General features: G+C 45.6%; 1 protein-coding gene across 1 annotated transcript in view; it reads left to right on the top strand.

Moving 5' to 3' along the window:
• Positions 1–18,545, top strand: part of TRHDE (thyrotropin releasing hormone degrading enzyme) — a 1,875,424-nt gene that overhangs the window by 1,484,192 nt on the left and 372,687 nt on the right. The window contains exon 14 of the mRNA XM_085653848.1: positions 10,917–11,014. Coding sequence (XP_085509974.1) covers positions 10,917–11,014 — 98 coding nt within the window. The remainder of the gene's footprint in view (positions 1–10,916; positions 11,015–18,545) is intronic.

Below are 18,545 nucleotides of genomic sequence, written 5' to 3'. Positions count from 1 at the left end.
GCAGCAATTAGCGGAATTTGTCCAGAAGTCCGCGTTACTATAGTAAAGTAGAGTTGCTAAAGTCTGCCAATTCTGCTGGCAGAATGAAACATTCCATCCACCCCTACATGTAAATTTACGAAGGTTTATGGAAGCCATTACTTTGGAATATTAGCTCTGAAAAGATGACTAGTGGTTTTTTGAATGACATATTAGTTGTGAGCTACTGGTTGCATGATTTCCTCTCCCATTTGTAACTAGAGATCTATTAGGGACCTTAATTTACAAAGTAGGAAAATGTTTTCTTTCTTGTGGTCTCTCTCATTCATTTTCCGTTCTTTTCTCCTTCCAGCCTTTGCATTGATTTTGTTATATATAGGAGATTTTGTGCTTGAGATGCATCATTTGCTACAATGGCATGTTTCTGCATCACATAATCTTTACCCATGGTTTCTAACTATGACGTGCATAATAAACATGTTTTAAATATAGAAAGTGTTAGACCTGTTAGCCTTAAAATTGCCTTCCTCCCATCTTTTTGCCTTCCTCCTCCTTTTTTTCTGATTGAATGTTTTCTGTTTGACGTGAAAGCCTTAGTGTGGTCTTCCCCCCAACATTTTGCCTCTCTCCTCTACTTTTTGTGACATTTTTTGCTGGCCTTAGGATTCTGAACACTTTATCACTGCTAACAGTGCTCAAGTGCATGCACTCTCTCCCTAAAACATGGTAATATTGCCTCATTCCCAGTTGGCATATTTAATTTACTATGAGTCCCTTGTAAAGTGCACTAGATGTGCCTAGGGCCTGTGAATCAAATACTACCAATGAAACCTCAGCACATATTGGGCACCCCACTTAGGAAGCCCTCTAACCATGGCTCAGGCCTGCCATTGCAGAGCTTGTTTGTGCAGATTACACTGTCATTTCGACCCAGCAAGATAAACCTCTTGCCAGGCCCAAGCCTTTCCTTTTTATACATGTAAGTCACCCCTAAGGTAGGCCCTGGACAACCGACTGGGCCCAAGACTTTCCTTTTTATACATGTAAGTCACCCCTAAGGTAGGCCCACGACAACCCACTGGGCAAGGTGCACTGTATGTAAAAGGCAGGACATGTACTTTTAAGTTTTACCTCTGACCTGTGTAGGATGCAACAGCGCTGAGAGACACTAAATATATCTATAATAATATTAATAATACCTGTCCTGGTAGTGAAAAACTCTCAAATTAATTTTTCATTACTGCAAGGTCTTTCTTTCCCGTAGAATAACATTGGGATTATCCTATTTCATTTTATAAGTGTAATTTCCAATAGTGAAGAGATAGACTTTTCAAGTTTGATGTCTTTGGAATCACTATTTAAAAGCACCACTTATAGTGAAAGTTAAGTTTTAAATTTAAATTCTGGAAATGTCACTTTTAGAAAGTTGGAATTTTCTTACATTAGCCATTTGGTGCCGGCTGCCTGTCTGTGATCACACCTGGGAAAGGTGACAGTTGGGCTTTGTGTATTCCTCCTAGACAGCCACACACAATGGGAGCTTAGGTGTGACTTGATGGGCCATCCTGGTAGGATGTGAGGGAGGAGCTGGACCCAGCCTCACTTATACCTTAAAAGGCTGTGTCCTGTCCCGCACAAAGGTCTGCATAGCCCGCCATAGTGAGTCTGGAGCCAGGGCACAGCAGGAAGGGAGGATCTCTGCAGACTCCAAAGGCCTGTCTTTGAAGTCTCCCCCACTTCAAAGGCACAATTGGGTATAAGTACTGGACCTCAGACACTACCACTTCAGTACACTTCGAAACCTGTAGATACTCTGCCGGGTAGAAGGACTGCTGTGCTGCTGAAGGATTGCCACTCTTCGGAATGCACTCTACTGGACCCCTGATTTGCTGTGCTGCCCCGCTGCCGTCTGCCCTGAGTAAGACTGGACCTGCATCTCTTGAACCCATAACACAGAGTGAGTCTGAGGGCTAGTTGGCTGGCCTCCTGATCTGAAGCCTCAGGGGCATAACAGGTTTCCAACCACCTTGTATCGACACCTGGACTCGGCCATCTGAAAGTTTACCCTGCCAAGTGGTGCTACGCTTGTCCTGGTCCCTTGGAAGTGGGCTGAAGGTGCTTTGTCATCTTCTGTAGATCCAGCAGTACAACTCTGATGAAACAGGGATGTGAGGAGAGACCTAGATGGCATATACTCACTAGGAATTGGATGGTGCGCTTAATGCTGAGGCACCTAAAGTAGCTATAAAGGGTGTTCAGTATGAAGGGGCGATGGAAGAGGTACAGTGAGAAGGAGGGGTGATTTGGATCAGTGACATGATCTTAATGAATGATTTAAAAAAGGGTACCACTACAGTATGGGACAACTTGTTATTGGATGTCTCAATTAGATATGTTTTATATCATGTTAGATTGTATGGAAAATAGATAATGTTTGTATACAAATGAAGCCTATTGAGATGGATATATAGGGCCCTATTACTAGTTTTTGCTGTTGGACTGCACCCACTCCCGCCAGCAGCTCACGGTGCTGGCGGTCCAAAGATTGCCGTATTACAAGTTGGCCACGGGGCAGACAGTGTGGAGGCAGGGATCTTGCAGTGGTGGTGAGTACTGTTCACAAATATATCGATGCCTCTGTGTACATTTCAACTGCAGATGTGTTGAATGTACACATATGCATGATATATGTGGGAAAATACCATGTACCCATTACCAGGATACAGCCTATATGTGGGCAGTACTGGCAATGGGTATATGGTATGAAAAGGACTCACCTGTAGATCGCCACAAACAAGGTTGTAATCCTCGTCGTAAAGATCCTGCTGTGAAGGGGGGCCTAGAGAAAGGGATCCATGCTGGAATCTAACTGTAAGTAGAAGAAAGTGATGAGTACACACCGCAGATACTTTGTCACCACCACTTTGAAGCAGGCGGTTGGTCCGCCGCTGTCTGCTCATTGACTTGGCAACGCCTAATGCAGACGGCAGTGCAGCTCCCCTGTACAGTCCTCTGGCGGCTGCCTTTTCCCGACCATGAACCCGGCAGTCTACTAGTGGTCTTGGTGGTCCAGCGGCAGTCTTCTCAAAGCTGATCCACCAAACTCGTAATACGCCGGTCAGACTGCAGAGCTCACCGCGCTTACACTACTACCACTGATACGGCAGTCCACAGGACCACCAAACTCGTAATAAGGGTCATAGAATATTTACTTTATTCTTTCTTTCAGAGGCTTTCTTTAATTGTTCTCGTATTTTGTGAAAGTAATTGCTATTGTCCTGCGAAAGCTGGCTGTAAGTGGAAGCTCACCAAAACACTTCGATACTCTTAAATTTACCAAATCTGCTGTAATTTCTTGATATAATAGATGTTCACCTTTGAATATATCATGTATCGAATATAATGCGTTGAGCAGAGGGGTACTGACAAAATAGGCATCTGTTTGGTGGCTTATATGTTTCTCTCTTTTTCTGTTTTGCTCTGTGATATATTATATTCTATATATATATACACACACGTATATAAATATATATATATATATATATATATATATATATATATATATTTATAAATATATATATATATATATATATCTATATATATATATATATATATATAGATATATATATATATATATATATGTTTATCCAAAAACGACCTCCGTTTAGAGACGCACTCGAAACCAGCCCATTAACGGCACCATGCTCCTCTTTGTGTCGGATGTTTAAAATCAAGCCTTGCGCGTTTCGGAGCGTTGCTGCTCCTTGGTCACAGGCAATTTCCAAATGTGAGCGCAAACAAACAAGGAGGCATTTTTACCAGCACGTGATTTATTTGGCCCTCTGGTGGGCGGCAGATGGATTAGCCATTATTGCATGCTGGTACTCGTAGTAGTACTGTTCTTTAGTAGGTTACTTGCCACCTCGCATATAGTTATTCCCCTTAGTGAGTTCTGCGGTCACATTAACATTATTGGTAGTGTTCAAAGCCCTCCAGTGGGCTTCCGATTCAAAGAGTCGCCTATTAAGTGTTTTGTCCCTTTTGGCTGGTAACACTGGTTGGAGACTTCGCTAAGTTCTGCGTCTCCATGGTCCCCGTATTATCCACAGGCGGTGCAGTCTCCGCGGCTTAATAGGCGACTCTTTGAATCGGAAGCCCACTGGAGGGCTTTGAACACTACCAATAATGTTAATGTGACCGCAGAACTCACTAAGGGGAATAACTATATGCGAGGTGGCAAGTAACCTACTAAAGAACAGTACTACTACGAGTACCAGCATGCAATAATGGCTAATCCATCTGCCGCCCACCAGAGGGCCAAATAAATCACGTGCTGGTAAAAATGCCTCCTTGTTTGTTTGCGCTCACATTTGGAAATTGCCTGTGACCAAGGAGCAGCAACGCTCCGAAACGCGTAAGGCTTGATTTTAAACATCCGACACAAAGAGGAGCATGGTGCCGTTAATGGGCTGGTTTCGAGTGCGTCTCTAAACGGAGGTCGTTTTTGGATAAACATATATATATATATATGATTTGTTCTGCACAGTATTTTAATATCTCATTATATGACAACGTTTTAACCTATCATAGTAATCTGTACCTCGACATCACTTGAATGAAATTTTTTTTTATATAAAAAAAATTAAAGTATGGTGTTAATGAAATATTCTATTACATTTTCAAAGGTTCCCATATTGTTGTGGTACTAGTTTGACTGTATGATCTCCTTCAGACTTATGTGCCATATGAAGAATGTTGTGTAGAGTGACTGAATAGTCTGCTGGTAATACAATACATTTCCAAGTGGGAATTTTGGTCTTACTGATCCAGCAGAACAGACGCATCACCTCAGCTGTGGGGCACAACCCCCCGATCAGAACCGGCACACCTCCACTGAGGCATGGACTGGACCCGTCCCCAAAACCCACATCGCTGCAGCCTGTATTACTTTTAGAAACCCTGCTGCACCATGCATCTTTGGTGCAGGCCCCTGCATACCTCATCAACAGCAGCCTTGACAAGACATAGGACTCTTTGAAACTGAGGCAATGCTTCGTCTTCATGCTGCATCCCTGGTGCTGAACTTCTTGTCGTAAGCCCCGTCGACAGGATCTTCAATGCCAAAGCAACAGACCCTAACACCGCAGCCTCACTGCACCTCGGAAACGAAGCGTTGCCTCGGCTTTGCAACGCATCTTTGGCACAGTTCAACTCAACGCTCTGCAAACCAGGATTTAAGGTACTTTTGTTCAATGGGCCTAACTGAGTCCATGTAGCCGGCTTGTGCTCCATCGCAGTTGGCTGGAGCTTGTGACTTTTTCCCGTTGTGGCACGACCAGATATCCACAGATGGCTATTCACGTCTCTTGGCACTATTTTCACTAAAAACCTTCAAATCCAAAATCTCCGCTTCTACTAAATGGATTTTTGTTGCTTTGGTCCTGTTTTATATATTACAAATTCCTCTGTTTTGTAACTTTGTTGTGGGCTACATTTGTGGTGTGTTTTCACTGTGTAATTGTTTCAGGTGTTGCACAACCACTTTACACATTACTTCTTAGTTAGGCCGGACTGCTCTGCGTCAATCTACTAGAAGGTTGAGCATAGGTTAATTTAGGATTTTCTTCGGGCTTCACCCTGAGAGGAATTGTGGTTGCTGCTTGAGAAAGGTTACACCTAAGGCTGGGCGTAGTGGGCGTAGTTAGGCTACGGGGAGCATTACGGAGTGGGGACAAATCTACACCCACCCACACATGTAGCCCCACTATGAGCCACCCGCCTCCCTCCCGCCCGTTTTTAAAATACATTAAGTATAATGTTAAACTTTTAAAAAAACAATGTATAAGTAAATTAAATAACTTACCTGAGCTGCGGCGTCCCGGGGCTCCCTCTTCCTTCTCGCGCCTATGACTTCCTCACAAATGCGCATGCGCGGCCACTTTAATTGCCAGAGGATTGATTGGTCATACAGATTTTTTCCCTATTGTCCATACTTTTTTCATTAAAGCTATATTATTGTTTTTTTTATACTCTATTGCAACCATTGCCTTTATCTATCATGCATGCCATATAGTATCCTTCTCTAGTGGTAGGCAGTGTTGTTATTCTCCTTAGCTCAGACTTGAGGGTCCACCGGATCGCCACATCTTAACGCTACACATGTAGGTTTATCGTCATCATCATTGGACTTGTTTTTTACTTCATTGGTTAACAGAGGTAGATTAGTTCAGCTCCATAGTGAGTATCCCACCTTCATGCGCTCCATAGTGCCTACCATCATAATGAGATTTTTTTTAACTACGTGTCTTTATTCTTAAAAATCAAGTAATATGTTAAATGCTCTTGCCAATTAATGCATTATTGACTTCACCGTGCAAGAGTTCAACTTGGTAGGCTGAATGCCAACAACACTGCTTTTTCTTATGGAACGTTACTGCAAAATCAAATATGACTATTGGTATCAAACACGATTTTATGCCTACAGATTAACCCATGAAGGGAAATTCAATGTTACTATGTACGAGTTAAAGGCCTATGGTATGAAACCATTGGTCATAAAAAACAGTAGCACATTTCGTAATGACTTTTCAATACGTTCCCTAATGTTGTGATGCAACCTATGTACTAATTGGTCACTTTGTAAACTCTCTAGCTGCAAGGGGTGCACAACAACCCAATAAATATTAATTAAGCAAGTTACTGTTTATGAGCTCCTGTGAAGATTACAGGCGCAGGGATGGGGGCCTGCAAGTATCAGTGGAACACAATCCTTGTGTTTGCCTTCCCAAACAGAAAGCAGACATTGCTTCTTCATCGAACCAGTGCAACCTTTAAAAAAAAAGAAATTTATGAGGGTAGGTCCAGTCAGACTCCAAGATGGCTGTACTCAAATAGAGCCCCCATTCAAGTTTTCCTTGAATGTAGCTGAGAGGGGAACAGATAAAGAGAACACAGAGGCTAACATTCTGGGCTCAGAGACCATAATTAATCCAGTGAATCAACATTCTTCAGCTGGCCTGTCACCACTGGAGCGCTGTGTGCATGTAAAAAAAGAGATAGCAGTGGCAACCTGATCCACTGAATTGCGGTGATGGTAGGAGGAAAACAGAGTTGCTGAACATAAAAAAAGAGTTGGTGACTGAGAGCTCTCAGACATCAGTGGGCAACCCAGTGCAACCAAAAGTGGAGTATGGAGGGAAGGAATTCCTTTTTCCCAGGTGGACTCAGGAACAGCACATTTCCTCAGCCTGGAAAGTGGACCAGTATGACATTTTGAGTGACTGTCCAAAAGTGGTCTATAAACAAACAATAGAGTGTGACAGGGGCTGTGGGCTTGGGAAATATCTCTATGTAGTTGGGTGTTCAAGCACTTTTAGCTTGATCGTTTAGTAATATTTGTTGATTATTGTTCATCTGTCCTTATCTCCCCAATCAATTTGGTCACCCTCTGAGTAATTGTCTTTTTTTCTATGCTGGGGAAAGTCATACCTTGAATTTACTGCTGTTGGGTCCAGTTAGTGATTATAGATGCCCACTAGGCTTGCTTGGTTGGGAAGAAGTGTGAGAAGTGCTTGCTTAAAGGGCTGTATGTATTTATTATTCACAATCATCGTTGACAGTAAAGCTGGTAACACATAGATTTAAAGCTAAAAAAAGACACTTTTCTGTTTGGGGACACAGGTAGGAGCAGGCAGTGGCTTCTGGACCACTGCCTGCTCTCCCCAAGATTGCCGAATGAGGACAGCTTCCCCTTAGTAAATCAGTTACATCCCCCTTTGAGGAGGCTGCATCTTTTCAATGGTTAGTGCCTCCAATTACGGGCACAGACCATTGTTACATGCCAATCTGAATCCCATTTAGGTGGTGGGGGCTCACCTTTAATGCCGCTTCCTAATTGCGGTTCAAGGTGGGTCTAAAACCTCATTGTGCGAATCGTAAGTGCTTTTATGAGTCACAAATTGTTTATGGTGCACAGCACATAGCCATTTTGTGGCTGCAAACCCTATGACTCTGTCTTTGGGCTCGTAAGTTACAAGTCAGCTGTAGTCAATTGCCTTAGGCACAAATGTGTTAGGTGAGAAACATACAACTATTTTTATTGTAATTTCCTCTGCATTGCAGGAAAAACGAGGGTGTAGACCAGGAGTGCCCAAGATAGGACGGGAAAAGAATTTTTTTCAGAATTTCAATAGAAAATCAAACGCAATACATTTTAATGCGAATATAACTGACTTACATCTTTAGTGTTTGTCCTGAAATTCTGCCATGAATCAGTTTCCGTGGACCTGTCTCCTTGGACCTATGTCACCCTGTAATATAGACATTAGTCTGATGTGCGGCATGGTCATTGTTTAGTCTGTAGTACTGAGGCAACAACATTTTTTTACCCGTGCACTTGCACATGTACAGAAAAAGAGTACCCAGGAGCCAAACAGCCAATCCCATGCAGTTTCCTGTTAGTTTCCTGAGCGGTATGTTTTCAACATAACTAAAAATATGAACATGTTGGCCAAGGGTCGAGCACTATAGATTGCAGCCAGCACGCTCGTGATATCATGCCTTACAAGCTCGTTTCTCAAAATATCTATTGGTCTGTGTGATATCAGGCATGCATTATTCATACACATCAAATAAGGCAGCACAACCCGAACCTATTATATTTCAAGAAAAATAAATCTAAAGCAGAGCTGACACATTGCCTCTCGCCGGCAATGCTGTTCATTAAATATTTACACCTAATTGTGCTGCAAATAACTTCTCGACTAAAGGTTGTGGCCTGGAATTTGTACTAACCAAGTGGTTTCTCTACAGGTAATGTTACATAGTTTCACAATAAAATATTCATAGCATGGGATTAGCTGCACCTGCAATTTTATGAATGATTGTTGCCATTGTATTGTGACTAGTGCTTCAAAATAGATACATTCAATACTGATTGAGCCAGAAAGACCGCACCATCTCTTTTTTGAGGTAGGAGGATTCCATTGGTTTTTGCTACAAGTAATCCTGCACAGAAAGTCTGTTAGGATTGCATTTATTGACCTTTTCTTTTGAAACTGCACATATACTTATTACAGATAACTCTGGCTGTGAAAGCAGAAAACTGATCACATATCGTGTGGGCCTACCAATATTTCATAAAACATTTATTGAAATGCAGTCTGCTAAAACAGGAAAAGCAGTCACTTAAAGTTGCCTGAATTTTTGCAGCACAATCAAACTATTCATTTTAAGGCCTACATTTTCAAATGATTGGCTAACGGGGTAAAGAGTATGAAGAAAATCTCTTAAATATTCTTCCAAAACTTGAGGGTCTGTTATGTAGTACTCATGAGCATTATTTCTTTAAAGTAGGAAATCATGTGTGTTTAATGATTGTTTGCCACTCCCTCAGGGCTGCTTTCAGGCTTGGACAACCTATCCTGAAGATTTCTAGCCCATTCCCTCCTAAAATCGGCTGTATACGTCCAAACTGCAGATTCTTTTCACCCGCCCTGCCCTGAAGAAAATATCATGTATTAAAAAACAATTGTTTGTCCGTGCTCAATGATAAAACATGTTTTTTTAAAGGTCTATCATAGTTGAAGTAATTAAGGGTTGGTGTGAGGTTCACCTTCTTATGGAAAACTCAATTTTTAGGTCTTGTAGAAAAACATGGTTAACTTACAGTGGGTTTTGAGCCCATCCATTGCTACCCATTGGTTGGCTGCATTGTCACTCTTACTTGCTTACTTCCTATTCGTCAGCTTCTGTAGGCTTTTTTTCTTTTATAAGTCCTTGCCTCAGAACATGCATGCATTACTTGTGTGCTTCCACTGGCCCTATTTCAAGTGCATGTGTCTGTCTCCCTCATATACTTAACCCTCCCTGTGCTCTTCTTTCTCACCTTCCCTCAGTTGCTGTTCTTGTTTCCTCCCCACCTACCCTTCTTTGTCTTTGTGTTTCCCCAGCCCTTTCCACCTGCTCTTCATTGCGTGTATGTTTCGCAATCCCCTTTTGTTGTAACCTCTGGCTTGTGCTATGTTGCCAGCTTGATGCCCCATCTCCTCCTGCCTGCCTTCCTGTTTACAGCTTGCTGCCCCTGTCCCTCCCGTCAGCCTTCTATTCTCTGTGTGCTTTCCCAGAACTTCCTATTGGCCTCTGTTGTCAGCTTGCTTCCCCCTACCCACCTGCTGTGGTCAGCTTGCTTGTCTCCCGCCATCCAACGTTTTCAACTCGCATTCCCTATTCCACCAGTCCTCTATTTTTGGCTTGCTTTCCTCCTACCCTCTGCTGTCAGCTTGCTTCCACAGCCCCTTCCACCCTTCATTGCCTGAGTGATCCCCCCCCTCCACAGGTACTCCCTCTCCAGCTTTCTGACCAAACCCCTTATGCCCTCCCTCCATTGTCCGTTTACTCCCCCAGCACCTCCCACCTGCCCTCTGTTGTCAGTGCGCTGCACCTTCTGAGGGCCTTCTGTTGTGAGCTTGCTTCTCCAGCCCCTCAGCCTGGCTTTTCATTGTCCATGTACTTGAACAGCCTCTCTCGCTCGTCCTCCGTTGTCAGGTTGCAGTCCCCAAAAATGTATTATCTGTTTACTGCTCTCGTCTCTCGCATGCCCTTCCCCCCATTATGCCCTTCTCTAATTCCCTTCCTATGGTTTGCCTCACGCCCAGCCCACTCCCCTTTTGTTTCTTTTTTGTAAATGGAAAAAATAGCATTAGCACTGACAATGACATGCCGCTTTATAAACAATTGTTTTCTGCCACGCTGCTGTACAGCAAGGCTAAACATCATTGCCAATGCCAGTAGCTTTCATAGGCGAGACTTGTTGGCCTTGCAAATGTTCTTTGCCATGGCACAATGCCATTTAACTGAGTTGCCATGTGAATTGAAACTTTCCCAGAAATCACTGACATCCAATTTTACAATTGTATTCCTTTCTTTTTCTCCCTCAGGAATACATTTTCAAGCAAGTTGCTACCATGTATTTCAGACTTGGATGGCCTTCAAATCATATTAACGGATCCTTCGTTCAGGCATCTTACCAGACTGAGTATGATTATTATGGTATTCGAAAGTCTGCATAAACAGTCAAAGTTTTAATTATGAACTTGTTGACAAGATTGATGAACGTGTCAGAGCATATCACTTATTGTGAGAAAATCCTCTAAACATTTCTGAGTGCTTTTCTGCAAACGTATCACAGATGGTTTTGCACCAGGCGAAGAGAGTAGAGTTGAAATGTACACATTTTTCATGCAAAACAGCACAGCATCTAAAGTTGCTGCACTAGGTTGCTCAAGGGGAAAACTCCTTTACATAACAATGGGGGAGCTAAGTAAACCATTCGGCCTGGGTATAAGCAATTACAAAACAAAATGGACCCAACAGGAATTATTCTTATAAAACAATGGATTGAACATAAAGTACCCAAGAAGGGACACACACACACACTCAAATGAAGTAATTCACCGATTATATTAATATAAATGAGTTATGAATATATAAATTCAATAGTAGATCAATTGAAATGAATTTCAGTATTTGTCATATGTCCCGTCAGGGCAAGGAGCTCAAGAGGTTATCAAGCGCGTAGAAGGAGGGAGCAGAGACCTATTGACATCTCAGGAAATGGTTTATTCGGTTCGAAACAATAGTGAGAGGCAGCCCGGCTTCACCAGAACTCTGCAGGAGTCAGCAATAACGAGTCCAAGCCGAAGACGGGCTCACTTCTCAGGTCCACAGGGAGGATGTAAGGAAAGGAAAACAAAAACCACGGATCAGTGGCATGCCTAATACGTTCTTGGACTCAGTAGGGGTATGGGAGGGATCACCATTTACCGTCACTAACTGTGGTCCTCTTTACGGTGTCCTGCCTCTAAAACCCACCCTTCCCCACCCAGTGCCCCGAGATTCCCTGTATTCTCTGCCGTACCTTGTCCATCCACCCTCCTCCTAGAGAGTGGCGCGGCGGCGCGTGGGCTCAATGGCATCCTGGTGTTTCCGTGTCCTCCAGGACGACGACTTCGGTTTCTGGAGGCTTCCAACGTTTCTCCCAGTGGCCTGGCATTTTCTCTGACCCTTCGTGTTCTTCCGGCTTTTTGCGCTCTACCTGTGATTCGTCCTCTCTTCTCTTCTGCTCACCATACTCCTCTGATAGGCCAGCAGGGAATGATGTCACTATGCAGGCCTACACCTCTGGAACGCTTCGCTGTGTTTTAAAGGGGTACTTCGTATCCCGAATATGAAGCAGCAGTACTTCAGTATGCAATGAGGTGCACGTCACTAGTTCCCCTAGTCCACTTTCGGCTTCCTGACACACCCCTCCCCTAGGATTGCCCCGATCGGGGGAAAGAGGGAACTGGGACAGGTAGTCTGCATTGCCCTGCTCAGTGCCCTTCCGGTGCCGGATCTCAAGCTGGAAGGGTTGCAGTGCCAGGAACCACCAAAGGACACAATCTTTGTAGCCCTTCTTCCGTTGGAGCCAGGTAAGAGGTGCATGGTCCGTATACAGCACAAAAGGCCTCCCTTCCAGATAGTATTTCAGCTTTTCACTTCCCCACTTCTCTACTAAACACTCTTTCTCGATGGTGGGGTAGACGTGTTCCCTGGGGAAGAGCTTCCTACTGATATTGACGGCCAGTCGTTCTAGTCCGTCAGAGTCTAACTGTGAGAGGTTTGCCCCTATACCCACCCCTGAAGCATCAGTCTGAAGGATGAATTGTTCAAGAAAATTTGGGGGTAAGCAACACCGGAGAGGTTGTTAAGGCATCTTTCAGTGTTTGGAAGGCTACTGCCTCGGGCACGGAGGGGGAACGAAGGCATGAAGGGGATGCTGCTTTTTTTAGGAGGTCTGTGAGAGGGGCAGCGATGGCAGGGAACTGAGGAATGAAATGCCTATAATAGCCTACAAGCCCTAAAAAGACCCTCAACATGCGTTTGGTTTGTGGGAAAAGGGTGTCTTGTACTGCTCGTACATTCTCTGTCTGGAGTTCAATCATGCCTTTTCCTAGCAGATAGCCAAGGTATTTCACTTTTTGAAAAGCTAATTTAGATTTTTTTGTATTGATATGCAAACAAGCATTTCGTAATTCGGTCAAAACTGCATCTAGGTGCGTAAGGTGTTCAGTCCAGGAGTTACTGAATACTATAATGTCATCTAGATATGCTGAGGAATATCCCTGGTGTCGTGAGAGCAATGCGTCCATTAGGCGTTGGAAACTGGCGGGTGCACCATGTAGCCCAAAAGGCAAGATGATAAAATGGTATAGACCGTCTGGGGTAGAGAAGGCCGTCTTCTCTTGGTCATCGGGATTTAGGGGGATTTGCCAATAACCTTTTGTGAGGTCTATGGTGGAGATGTAACGTGCCTCACCTAACTATTAGATGAGCTCATCCACCCTGGGAAGAGGGTAGCCGTCTTGCTTGGAGATCCGGTTCATGGCCCTGAAGTCAATGCAAAACCGGATACTGCCATCCAGTTTTGGCACTAAGACAATGGGTGAATGCCAGTTACTCTTTGATGGGACAATGATACCGGACTCCACCATTTGGGCTACTTCACGCTGTAGGGCAACCCTACAGGCTTTGGGGACCCTGTAGTGTTTTTGTCGAATGACTACTCCTTCTTGAGTCGGTATAGAATGCATGGCCAGGTGGGTTTTTCCGGGCTGATCCGAAAAACATCCTTTGTGGAATGTAGGAGGGTTTGTATGTCCTGTTTCTCCCCCTTCGCCAAATCGGTGTTAACAATGGTGGCATCAGCCGTGTGTCCCTGGCTGTCAACTGTGGAGACGGCATGTACTTGTCTAGGGGGAGGGCCTAACCATTTTTTTAAATAGATTTATATGGTACATCTGGGTTTTAGTCTTGCTGAGTCTTAAGGCGTAAGTGGTTTTCCCAATTCTCTTCACTACCTGATATGGACCCTGCCATTCTTTCTTGAGCTTATGGGTGGATAATGATAGTAAGTTCAGAGCCCACTCACTCACGCACAATTCCCTCCAGCGCTTGCCTTTATCGTAGAACTTCTTCTGTTTAGTCTGGGCCTTTTCTAGGGAGTCATGAGCCATGAGTTTTAGCTTGTAGAGGCGGACTTTCACCTGGTTGGCATAGTCCAACGGAGCGTGGGCTTCGGTTGCTCTCTCCTTCTCCCAGCTCTCCTTGGGGATCTCCAAAAAGGTATGAGGTTTCCGTCCGAAGAGGAGTTCAAAGGGAGAGACATCCAGACTACTTTGTACCTGGCTTCTTATGACAAAAAGGGCCAGAGGAAGTAGTTGGTCCCAGTTTTTTCTTTCACCTGTTATTAGTTTCTTTAGGGTGAGCTGTATGTTCCCGTTATAGCGTTCCACAAGACCATCTGCTTGGGGGTGGTATACCGACGTCTTTATGTGTTTGATATTTAGTTGTTTACAAATCTCTTTCATTAGTCTGGAAACGTACGGGGACCCTGATCAGTGAGAATTTCACAGGGAAACCCCATTCGGTAGAACACCTCGTTCAATCTTTGGGCGATGGTAGTGGTGGTGGCAGATCTCAATGGGAGGCCCTCAGGATATCTGGTGGAGTAGCCAACCAGGACGAGAGCGTATTGATATCCCCTTGATGACTTGGGGAGGGGTCCTATAAGGTCCATCCCTATCCTATCCTGGTTTGCCGATGATGGGTAGGGGTTGTAGAGATATTTTCGGAGGGATGTATGGATTTTTCTTCGGACAAACAGTGCATTCTTGGCAGTACTTTTTGATCTAGGCATAGACCCCAGGCCAAAAAAAAACTGCGAAGAATAGACTGGCTGGTTTTGTATGCCCCCACAATGGCCTGCAAGGAGGTGGGAATGTGCAAAGAAGAGTATCTGATCCCTTAAACCCACAGGGACCAGTAGCTGTGGCTCCTCACCTTCCTTGGCGACTCGGTATAAGAGACCGTTCTGTTCCACAAAACAGGGGAAGGTTTTCCTAGGGTCGTTTTGGGTTTCCTTAGCTCTTTGCCAGGCGTGCCTAAAGGTACTGTTGTTCAGCTGTACTGTTCTAAAGTGGTGATCCATGGCCCAAGGTTCTGAGGTGATTAGAGTGTCATGGGGGTCTTGCTTTGGGGAATAGGTCTTCAGATTAGCCACCAGGAGACTATAGAAACAGGGATTGTCTATACCCACTATGAGTTGTCCAGGAAGGGAGGAAATGACCCCTACGTCAGCTAAGGTCTCAATGCCCGATTCGGTCTGAAGAGTCACCCTTGCTACTGAATAGTCCTTAGTATCCCCGTGCACACACCGTATACTAACAGTCCTCCCTGATCTGAGACTGGGGAATTAGCTCGCTTCTGACAACTGAGTGTTTACAACCCAAGTCAAGGAGGGCTGTTACCATTCTGTCATTCAATTTCAAACTTACGTAATACACTGGCTCCATTTCTTATGCGTAAATGATAGTTTGTGGCAAATAGCTAACGTCCATAGGTTCCTCCTCCTGTTTCTCCCTCTTCCTCTTGCAGTATCTCGCAATGTGGTCCCACTCTCCACATTCAAAGCACTGAGGCCCTGAGGGGTTGAACTGTTCTGTTCTTCCTGGTCGCACTCTAAAGGCTCAAAGGGTAGTTTGTTGGCTTTTCTCTCCATTCTGATTGGGGGGCATTTTGTGGCCGGTCTGGTTCTTTACTCCAGTTCCTACTCTGGGCTCGAGCATATGACGTGGCCATCTCTACGGCATGTTCTAATGTCAAACCCGCATGCTGTTGGAGCCACCGCTGTGTTGCGTAAGGCAGTGCCTCTAAGTATATCTTGTCCATAATCTCTTCACGTGTGGATCCAGTGGTTTGAGCCATCGATCGGCAGCATCTTTTAGCTTGTAGAACCCCGCTTTTGGTGTGTCCCCTGGAGCGCCCCTTTCTTGCCGGAACTTGAGTCGGTGAGACTCATCGTCCACCCCCAACCAATCCAATATATACTGCTTGACTTGGCCATATCCTGCCGCTCCATCTCAGTTAGCGATTTGGGAGGCGGCCTGGGCTTCGCCCGTGAGCAGAGGAGCAAGGTATAAAGGCCAACGTTCCACAGGCCAGCTACTGGCTCTTGCGACCCTCTCAAAGTTAAGAAAAAATGAAACAGGGTCGTCCCCTGGAATGTATTTCTGCAGAGGGATCACTGTTCCAGAAAGTGCAGGGCCCCTTCCCTGACCGAGGGCCAGCAGCAATTGATTCTGTCCTTCCGCTAACTGGGTCATGTTCTCGGCCTGCATCTGGATAGCAGAGGAGAAAACTGCGCGGTCCATCTCCGCCTGATTGGTGTTTTTCTCGAGTGTACAATAAGTAGCGTCTCCTGGTTAGGGGACGTCACCCTGAGCACAGCATCAAGCCCACAGCGGGGTTTCAAAAGTTGATGATCACTAAGTGCAGAACCTGGCCTTCTTGGCTAAAGTTCCCTAAAACGTTTTGCTTTCCCCCAAGACCATTTTCCTGATAGAGTTGCCAATTTAGATGCTTTGGGTACTTTGCCACTGCTGATCAGTGTCAAAGTACAAGTGTTCCCTGTGTAAAGTGTAATGGTAATTGGTTGGCCATGATTGGTATGTGTGCCTTACTAGTAAAGTCCCTAGTGATGTGCACTGTGTGCGCCAGGGCTAGTAATGCAAAGGTGCACGGAGAAGGGAACTCAGGCCTGCAGTGTAGTGCCTGCGCGCAGTTTGCTAAGTTAGCATGTTGTCCTGACAAGTGCAACCACTTGTCAGGCCTTACTTTCCCTTTTGCGCACACAGTGGGCACCCTGGTGGTATGTCCTGGGTAACCCCTGGGCAGGGTGTAGTGTAAGTAAAAGGCAGGACATATACTGAGGTGTGTGTTATGTCCTCAGAGTGAACAACACTCCATTTCGTTTTTCACTGGTGAAAGGCCATCCTGCCCATAGGACAGAATGTGGGAGGCTGGGTATTGTGTTTGTTAGCCTAGTTTCTCATAAGTTTAAAATGGAGAGGTGAAGTTTAGTATGTATGAACTCACAGATTCATAACACATCTTTCTAAACCACTCTTTTAGAAAGTGGCTGAGTTTTGTGCTTTAAGCATTTCTGTGTGTCACTGCTGAATGTGGATTAACTGTCTGGATCTGAGAAGGGAGGGGTGGAGATGAAACCAGGCTGACTTGCATCTGGAGAGTATGCGAAGAGAAACCCCGGGAGGTGAAGAGGCCTGGGTTGCGGCTATAAAACATTTGACCCTTCTCCTGCTGAGTGATTAAGGATCCAGACCTCCAGTATCAAAGGGAGAAAGGTGACACTGGGATGGAGACACCCAGAACTGATTTAGGCAGGGGTCAGGGACCCCTGAGCACACCGAACTTCAAAGACATTTAGGGGTATAACTATGAGAGCTGAAACCCCTGAACGTTGGAATAGAAATGGATTGAGACTGAAAAGGCTTGGACCCATTTCGTGGTCAAGAGGAACCGCTGCTAAGGAAGGAACAACTGAAGAGACTATTGGGAAGGACCGCACCTTGCTTCGTGATCTGGGGCTGGTCTGCAGTTTGCTGTTTTAACCAAGGAAGAGGCTGTTGGGACTGTGCTCTGTGCGCTGGGTCCCCCTGCTTGAAGAAGACTGTGCTTTGTGCTGTGTCTTGTTACCCCAAGGGCCCGAGGTGAGCTGGCTCCCTGTTTTGAAACACAGGAACATAAAAGTTTACAGAGACATTTCAAGTGACGTGGTAGGTGCGTGTTGTGGCAGCTTGAGACCATCGGAAGGTGTGCTCTGTGATCTTGGACACACGAAGGAGAAGTGAAACTGGGACGTGCTGGGTGCGTGTTGTGGTGCACAGGAGGCGTTGGTAGAGAGTGCCTGATCAGCGTGTGCATCGGAGCTGAAGTGAGACTTGGATGCACAGGGTGTGTGTCGTGGTGCACCGCCGGTGCTGGTGAAGAGCGCCTGGTCAGTGGGTGCAACGGAGGGGAAGGGTGTCTCGGACATGCAGGTTGCGTGTAGTGGTGCACAGGAGGCGTTGGTAAGGAGCACCTGGTCAATGCATGCATCGGAAGTGAAGTGAGTCTCAGATGCGCAGGGTGCGTGTCGGGGTGCACCGGAGGCACTGGTGAAGAGCGCCTGGTCATCGAGTGCACCGGAGGAGAAGTGAGGCTTGGAAACGGTTAGCATGTCGAGGTGCAGCCGAAGGTGTTGGTGAAGAGCGCCTGGATATCGGGGCACCGGCGTTGGGGTGAGTCTCAGTGAACCAGTGTGTGTGCTTTGGTGCAACCTGGGACTGTGGAGGTGATCGGCTGATCATCGTGTGCACCGGAAGAAAGTGAGTCTCTGCAGCACGGTGTGCATATCTTGGTGCCAACTGAGACCGCAGGAAGGAGTGACTGGTGAACGTGCACTCGGAGTCGACGTAAAGTCCCATCAGCGTTGTGTGTGTGGCTTCTTGCCAGAGGAGACCCGGAGGGTGCTGTGGTGAAAGTGCCCCAGGAGTAACGTAATCTCAGAGGCGTGGGGTGCGTGTGCCCTGCAGCCACCTGAGACCTTCCTAACAGCCGCGGCCCAGACCGGCATCCCGGAGGAGCTGAGCTGCCAGGCCGAGCCGCTGAGGCCCATTGAAAAAGTT

This window comes from Triturus cristatus, chromosome 4_1 (assembly GCF_964204655.1).
Source record: "Triturus cristatus chromosome 4_1, aTriCri1.1, whole genome shotgun sequence".
NCBI classification, from domain to species: domain Eukaryota; kingdom Metazoa; phylum Chordata; class Amphibia; order Caudata; family Salamandridae; genus Triturus; species Triturus cristatus.
This window is presented reverse-complemented; position numbering and strand designations above follow the sequence as displayed.